This window comes from Brassica oleracea, unplaced genomic scaffold (assembly GCF_000695525.1).
Source record: "Brassica oleracea var. oleracea cultivar TO1000 unplaced genomic scaffold, BOL UnpScaffold01266, whole genome shotgun sequence".
In the NCBI taxonomy this organism is placed as follows: Eukaryota; Viridiplantae; Streptophyta; class Magnoliopsida; order Brassicales; family Brassicaceae; genus Brassica; species Brassica oleracea.
The window spans coordinates 1-9,039 of NW_013617813.1; the positions used below are offsets into that span (position 1 = coordinate 1).

General features: G+C 48.8%; 1 protein-coding gene across 1 annotated transcript; it reads left to right on the forward strand.

Annotated features, from left to right (window-relative positions):
- Positions 1 to 70: 70 nt before the first annotated feature.
- LOC106321146 lies at positions 71 to 1,160 on the forward strand. Its single transcript, XM_013759459.1, has 2 exons — positions 71 to 359; positions 427 to 1,160. Exons 1-2 carry the CDS (start codon positions 71 to 73, stop codon positions 1,158 to 1,160), a joined length of 1,023 nt encoding a protein of 340 aa, XP_013614913.1.
- Positions 1,161 to 9,039: the final 7,879 nt, after the last annotated feature.

Sequence of the window (9,039 nt, forward strand, 5' to 3'; positions counted from 1 at the left end):
AAAGTGGCCTTCGCAAGTCGAAGCAGACCATCGAATCTCCTTCTCGGTGGCCGACACTCACGGCATCAGCATGCGGCATAATGACCCGCTCCTAATCGATATTGGAATTGGCGAATGCCAGGTCACAAAGGTTCTCGTTGACACGGGCAGCTCAATCGACCTTATCTTTCGGGACACGCTCGACAAGATGGGAGTCGACCTGCGCGACATGAAGCCCTCCTCACGCACTCTCACGGGATTCAATGGCTCCTCAGAACAGATGATTGGGACAATTCGTCTCCCAGTTTACGCAGGTGATGTGACCCGCACTGTTAAGTTCTCTGTTATCCGAGCTAAGGCGCCCTACAACGCAATCCTCGGTACGCCTTGGTTACACTCTAGCCATTCCCTCCACCTATCACCAATGCGTTAAGTTTCCTGGGAAAGATGGAACGACGCAGACGACCCGCGGGGATCAACGGGCTGCGAGAGAGCTGCTTATCACCGCGGTCAAGCTACAACAACCACCTTCTCTCGTCAACGCGGTCACCAAACCAATACATAAGATCTACCCTCAGAAGGAAGAAATCCGCGAGGTTCCCATTGATGAAGCTGACCCATCGAAGGTCGTGCGCATTGGCGCTTATCTCTCTGACGAAATGCAGTCACTAATCATTTCTTTCCTCAAAGAGAATGCCTCAACCTTTGCATGGGTAACTTCTGATATGAAAGGAATCGACCCTGCAATAGCATCTCACGAATTAAAAGTTGATCCGACGTTCAAGCCTATTCGACAGAAGAGGCGGAAGCTCGGACCCGAATGGTCCAAAGCAGTAAATGAGGAAGTTGACAGGTTGCTCGACGCAGGTTTCATCGCTGAGGTACGGTACCCAGAGTGGCTAGCAAACCCTGTCGTCGTAAAAAAGAAAAACGGGAAGTGGTGCACTTGTGTTGACTTCACGGATTTGAACAAAGCCTGTCCAAAAGACAGCCACCCTCTCCCGCATATCGACCGTCTGGTAGAGTCGACTGCCGGCAATGAGCTCCTAACCTTTATGGATGCTTTTTCAGGGTACAATCAAATCATGATGCACACAGACGACCGCAAGAAAATGGCGTTCATAACGGACAGAGGGACGTATTGCTACAAGGTCGTGCCTTTCGGCCTAAAGAACGCATGAGCGACTTACCAGCGTCTGGTCAATAGAATGTTTGCCGACAAACTTGGCAACACTATGGAAGTTTACATCGATGATATGCTGGTTAAATCACTTCGCACCAAGGACCATCTCGACCATTTGCGAGACTGCTTCAAAACGCTGAATGAGTACGGGATGAAGCTCAACCCGGCGAAATGCACCTTCGGCGTCATGTCTGGAGAGTTCCTAGGTTACATTGTTACCCAGCGAGGCATCGAAGCAAACCCAAAACAAATAACGGCAATCCTCGATCGCCCTAGCCCGAAGAACACCTGCGAGGTTCAGCATTTAACCGGAAGGATTGCGGCACTAAACAGGTTCATCTCAAGATCCATAGACAGAATCCTCGATCTCCCTAGCCCGAAGAACACCTGTGAGGTTCAGCATTTAACCGGAAGGATTGCGGCACTAAACAGGTTCATCTCAAGATCCATAGACAAGTGCCTCCCGTTCTATGAACTCCTGCGGGGAAATAATAGATTCGTCTGGGACGAAAAATACGAGGAAGCCTTCAATCAGCTCAAGCATTACCTCACAACACGTCCAGTTCTGTCGAAGCCCGAAGTCGGGGACACTCTATCTCTATACATTGCCGTCACCTCCTCCGTAGTTAGCAGCGTCCTTATACGAGAAGACCGTTGCGAACATAAGCCTATTTTCTACATCAGCAAGCGAATGACGGAACCAGAAACGAGAGAACCAACCTTAGAAAAGATGGCCCTCGCCATCATCACTTCGGCAAGAAAACTCCGACCTTTTTTCCAGTCGCACACTATCGAGGTACTCTCCAACCAGCCCCTTAGGACGGTAATGCAAAATACCAACCAATCAGGAAGGCTAACAAAATGGGCAGTGGAGCTTAGCGAACACGACATCATGTACAAGAACCGCACAGCAGCTAAGTCGCAAGTTATTCCTGATTTCCTGATCGAGCTAACGCCGGAGCTAGAACAAGATCTCGTGCTGCCAAGGCTGAACTGGATATTGCACGTAGATGGTTCATCTACGAACAAAGGTTCAGGGGCAGGCGTACAACTCCAGTCACCAACAGGCAAACTAATCCGACAGTCGTTCAGTTTTGATTTTGCGGCGTCCAAAAACGAAGCCGAATACGAGTCTCTCATCGCAGGCCTTCGTCTCGCTAAAGCAGTAAAGGCTGAACAAGTCAGCGCATACTGTGACTCCCAACTCGTGGTGAGTCAATTTCTCGGAGACTATGACGTCAGGAACAATAGGATGGATGCCTACTTGAAACTCGTCAAAGATATTACACAAGACTTCGAATTCTTCGAGCTCACGAAAGTCCCTCGCAGAGAGAACGTATGTGCGGATGCACTCGCAGCCCTTGGAAGTAAGCTACACGATCAGGTGAAAAGGATAATCCCGATACATAGGATCGAGAAGCCAAGCATCAGCCCAATGACGGAACAACTTGCCATCGCAGCATCTATCACCGACGTCAAGGACATCGACGAAGGGGAACCTCACACAACGGAAGGTCAACTTGATGATTGGCGAACGGAATTCATCGTTTACCTATCCGATGGCATATTACCCACAGAGAAGTGGGAAGCAAGACAACTCAAAAGACGCAGTGCACATTTCGTCGTCATGGACGGAACAATCCATCGATGGACTGCAACAAAAGTAATCCTTAGGTGTATCTTTGGAGACGAAACAAGGCTGGTCATGGCCGAAAACGTCGTCATGGACGGAACAATCCATCGATGGACTGCAACAAAAGTACTCCTTAGGTGTATCTTTGGAGACGAAACAAGGCTGGTCATGGCCGAAACACATGAAGGAGCAGCAGACAATCATTCGGGAGGACGAGCTCTCGCACTAAAAGTAAAAAGCCTCGGTTTCTATTGGCCAACAATGAACGCGGATTGCGAATCCTATGTCAAGAAATGCGACAAGTGCCAACGACATGCTTCAACCATACACAGCCCGATGGAATTGCTCCATACCTTGACGGCGCCATACCCCTTCATGCGATGGGGAATGGATATCATCGGGCCAATGCCGAGCTCTCGACAGAAGAGATTCATCCTAGTCTTAACAGATTACTTCACTAAATGGGTGGAAGCAGAAGCCTACGCCATCATTACCGACAAGGAGGTGCAGAAGTTCGTTTGGAAAAACATCATCTGCAGGCACGGGCTCCCATATGAGATAGTCACGAACAACGGATCCCAATTTATCTCCCACAACTTCAAAGAGTTCGGCGACAGATGGAGAATTCGACTCAACATGTCCACACCGAGAAACCCACAGAGCAACGGTCAAGCCGAGTCCACAAACAAGACAATCATCGACGGACTCAAGAAACGACTCGACTTGAAGAAGGGTTGCTGAGACGATGAACTGGATGGGGTCCTCTGGTCCCATAGAACAACACCTCGCGGAGCAACGAAAGCCACCCCCTTCTTGATGGCCTATGGAGTCGAAGCAACGGCACCTGCTGAGGTAAACGTGACGAGTTTACGCCATTCCAAAATTCCGCAGAACGTCGAACTTAACCAAGATATGCTCCTTGATGCACTGGATGATATAGAAGAAAGTCGCGACCAAGCGTTGCTTCGTCTCCAAAACTATCAGCACCAGATCGAAAGCTACTACAACAAGAAGGTTAAGTCCCGCCCCCTCGAATTGGGAAATCTGGTCCTCCATAAGAGTGTTCGAAAACACTAAGGAACGGAAGGCCGGAAAACTCAGAGCCAACTGGGAAGGACCCTACAAGATCATCGAAGTCGTAAAACCCGGAGTCTACCACCTCGAAACTTCAACCGACGAAGCGGTGACGCGAGCCTGGAACTCAAAGCCCCTCCGACTCTTCCACAACTAAAAGCACCAAGAGCAGATGAACGACCAACAGTTACACTCACTTGCTTAAAAAAAAAAAACACTTCCCCGAGTAAATGCGCTCTCAGCCACTTTACTCAGAAAACAAAGAACTACGAATGGCTTGATCCTCTACAAAGGATGTACGTAGGCAGCCTTAACGGGCCCAGCTGTAACAATAAAAAAACAAAAAAAAACAAAAAAAAACACACTTCCCCGAGAAGTCGCACAATCCATGCGATGCCCACATGAGTTCGCCCCGGCATCTCGAGACACGCGTACCGGCACTCGCACCCCACAGCCGAGTATGTCCTGATAAGACATTTACTCGCGGGAATCCGGTCATATCACAATATTAACTGATACGTCCGAAATGATGACTCCTATCCATTTCATAATTTGCTAAGTAAGGTTTGGCCGACCGAACGCTTAGAAATTACTTTGAGATCGAGTTAGGAACCGTTGTCATTTAAAAATTATCTTTCACAGTCTAAATTTATCCTATTTTGACTCGTATCTAATCGATATACGGCGTCAAGCAAACGAGGAAACTTGACAAACGACCAAACGACACCCGACCACTTTATCCTATTTTGACTCGTATCTAATCGATATACGGCATCAAGCAAACGAGGAAACTTGACAAACGACCAAACGACACCCGACCACTAGTTATTAAATTCGCAGCCCGTACGAGTCAACATCGAAAAACTACTATATCACTGTCTCGATACGGCTTGAATCACATACTCTATAATAGCTTGCAGTCAAAACATCTACTGAGTTTCCTAAAAACCAGCGCAAAACCTACACCTTTTTGGACCGCAACTCCCCGAGTTATCGATATAATCTCCAAGATTCATCACGTAACTACGTCCGCTCCCCAGATCGAGCGGGCCAAAATTATCTTTCACGGTCTAAATTTATCCTATTTTGACTCGTATCTAATCGATATACGGCATCAAGCAAACGAGGAAACTTGACAAACGACCAAACGACACCCGACCACTAGTTATTAAATTCGCAGCCCGTACGAGTCAACATCGAAAAACTACTATATCACTGTCTCGATACGGCTTGAATCACATACTCTATAATAGCTTGCAGTCAAAACATCTACTGAGTTTCCTAAAAACCAGCGCAAAACCTACACCTTTTTGGACCGCAACTCCCCGAGTTATCGAATGCTCAAGAAGCAAGATAAATAAGGCGGAATTCGTAAACAAGAAGAAATAGGTAAAGTCTTAAACAAACAAAAGACCACGCTGGTTCAAGTCATAATACATAAAAAAGAGCAAGGTTTTTCAAACTAAAAAAGAAAAGGAACAACAGAGTCATTCCTCGGGGTCTTTAGCCTGTTCCTGCGCTATGGCATCACCATCGAGAGACGGTTCAGGAAGGTTGGTGCACACGGGTTGATCCGCGTCGACGCTCTCAACACGAGCGGTCGCCTCGCTCCCACGAGCCTCAAGCTGATTCTCGGAGGGGTTATCTTGGGAACCAATCATCTCTCCACTATGCTCCTTGTCGACCTCCTCGCCGGCGTCACCCTTGTCCGATTCTCGACCCCGACCATCCTCTGGATTAGAAACAGTGGAGTCGGAGATCTCAAGAACATTGTTCCCATCCTGGTTCCCAACAGATTTTACTCTCTCATCAACGGCTTGAGAGTCGAGAGCCGGAGCGTCAGTCTTTGATAAATCATCTCCCACAGAATGAGAGGGAGCAGTCGAGGTTCCAGGACGATTAGCAGGACTTTGGAGAACTCCAGCAGTCCTTGGATCGATCAAGCATATGTTGGATCCATGCGGATCGAGACCCACAAAAGCTCGCATGTCGACGAACTGAGAGTTGAGGCGAAGTGGAGAAAGGACCAAATCAGTCTCTGGGATCTCGCCCGGATAAAGCTTCAAGGCTTCCTCTTCGAACTGTTTCTCTCGGGCTGCGAACATGTCAATGGTCTCCAGAGGGATGTCGCGACCACTATCCTTTAGAGCCTCAAGGCAGTTCTTAGTCCCGAACGCCTGACTTTGAAGCAACCGCGCCGTGTCGAAAGGTCCACAGCGAGTCCACCATTCGCGCAGATTCCCGAAATGCTTGTTGGATTTCGCAATCATCTCGCTCTCGACCCTCAGCCTTTCCTTCGTAACCTCGTAAACACGCGAGTCCCTAAGGCGGTCCAGTTCTTTCTTATACTCCGCGACCTTGAATCCCATCTCCTCCATAAAATTGGCCTTCCGCAGCTCTAGAGCCTCGATAGTAGAACGAGCAATGGAAAGCTCCTCCTCAGCTGCATCAGCTCGTTTCTTCTGAGATTTCCTCCGAGCAACCGCGCGGTCTCGCTTCTCGGCCATCCTCTCGAACTCCCCTTGCCATTCCGCCTTCTTTTGACGGAGAAGTCTACTCTTGCTCGCCACTGTCTTCTTCAGCTTCTCTGACTCAGCAAGCGTTTCTTTCAGCGCAGAGTCATATTTCTCAATGACGAAGTTCGAAACCCCGTCGCAATCCGAGGCACAAAAACCAAAACACTTAAGCAACAAAATAAGTATCTAAGGGAAGAGACGAAAGAGCCGAAGGAGAGTCTTACCAACAACTTGGTGCGAGCAGCATCAACATACTCATCCTGAAAGATCAGGTCAGCAACTGGCGGAAAGGGTTTTGGGCCGCACTTGATCTGACTAACCAGTTCTGCGCATCTGTGCGGAGCGTAGATGAGAGGAGTTGGCCCGTCATACTCGAACGAAACACGGTCAGGAAACTCAACTCTCAGAGTCTTCCTGACGACCGGAATACCACCAGTCAACGAACCGGGGACCGACACCCCAGGGTTCGATGGAACAGCAACAGAGGGAACCTGGCGCTTGGTCATCCCCTGCTCACGAGTTTGCTTCGACCTTTTTTTCTGAAGCGGAACCTCGAGCGAGATGTTCCGAGGTTCATCCGCTAGGGCCAAGTTAAGAGAGGGCCCGTCAGTCGGATCAGATAGAGCAGAGGAGCGAGCAACTTCAGTACCTTGATTGGTGACGTTCCCCTCCAAAGATGGTTGCTTCTTCTTCGTCGACGGCTCCGCAATCTCCGAACGATCACCTTCTTCTGGAAGAGTCTCGAGATCATCATTGACAGACGGCTCATCACGAGACCTCTTCTTGCTCTTCTTTTTAGAAGCAGCGGCAACAACACCAGGCGAGGATTCGCGATGGTCAAGACTCGTGAGGGTCGTGTCATTAGCCACTAACTCATTAGAAAGTACCGACGGCTCAGCATTTGACAAGTCAAGCTCTGTTGCCATCATAGCACTCAGATCCGGAAGGCCCCTCATCCTCCTTGCTGCGTTGATCTTCTTCTGCTCTTCCTTGGTGAACAGCGAGATCCGCCTTTTAGTCTTGTTAGCCGAGGGAAGGTAACTCGAATCCCAATCCCCTGCAAAGGATATGCGGAGAGAAAAGACTCATTTACCAAGGAAAGAGTAAAAGAACATGATGGAACAAGGAAAAGAATTGGTTTACTCCTGGAAATACGATCGATCGAACGGCGGACCCTTTCCCAAGAAATATTTTCCCAGTACCCTTGAGCGAGTCTCGCGGCAGCACGAGCGCCCACAAGAAACTCTTCCGGATATTCGCGAGAAGTCGGATGTTCAGCTGCAAAGAAAAAAGACAACGAAAAAAGGCAGTCAGTATACGAAGAAATGATACGAGTTAACGAAGGTGTTCTACCAAGCAATGTGTTCCATAAGACACGGTAGTCATTGTCTGGAGGATCCTCGAAGGTAGAATCATCGCATTTAATGAAGAAATAAGACCTCTGCCAATCGAGCGTCTTATTAGGATGCCCCCTATCACGTTGTAGCTTGGTCGCATTTTTATCGATAGAAGGCCATCATCCAACAAACTGACGGACGTCAACTCTTCGAAGGCACGAACCCTCAGCGAGACATCGATCTCGGCAGCCATAACCATCAAAGCAACCGCAATACGCCATGAACCGTTCAAAAACTGACTTATCGCTGCGTCTCGGCGCCTCGCATATGCTGTGACTAGTCGAGGAATTGGGAACCAAAGCTTTGTATCGTCTCGAAAATAGGATTCGTAAACGCATTGATACCCGACTGGCGGTGACCAAGGCCTTTGGCTTGCCAAGGGAATCAAGAAGGTCACCCCTAATCCACGACGTTCCCTCAGAAGCCTCTTCACGCTATTAGGAGTTGACTGTGTCTTCATGACGTTCTCCCAAGCCTGACCACTCACATCTGAAGAGCGCAGGAACTCGGGAGCTATTGCCGGTAGTTCCTCGAAGATCTCTCCAGGGTAGTAGCACGTCGGCATATAGTTAACGGGAAGGACCCCAACTCTCGCACCACCAGAACCGTCTCTCTCGCAAGCCTGCGGCTCGGCTGCCCTTACTTCTTGCCGGTACGAACTCGCAGACTCGAAGACTAGGATCCTTTGAGATATATCTAGATTCCCAGTGTCCATCATCGCGTCGTAATGAACCCGTTCGAATTCTTCGAGCGGAACCTCGCTCGCATCTCTCGAGGGACGAGATACAGTCGCGATCTCTTTTCCTTTCTGTTTACGAGATAACCTCCCACCATACGACATATCGCTATCTATGTTACAACAACAACCTAGAGAGAGAAGTGGAGAGGAAGAGAGAGAAAGTACCTGTATAACGCAGAGAAGAATAGAGAGAATGAGAAGCGGGCAAGTATTTATAGGGGAGAGATGGGGTGCTTCCCCGAGGCGTCATCATTTGATCTACATGGGCCTACGTGGGCCTAGGAACAGTATTTGGCCGCCGAAGAAATCGAAGCGTCGTTTCGACTTCCCGTAATAATCGGCTTCAACTCCGAGTCGAACCAATGGTTGGGGTAGAATCAGATCTAACCAAACCAAAACCGGTTTGGCTAAGATTTGATTAAACCGCCAAACAAAGCAAAAATACTTAACGGTGCCTCGCGATGCCCGATTTGATGATGTGCCTTCAAGACGACCCATCTGTTCTTCCAAACCATTAA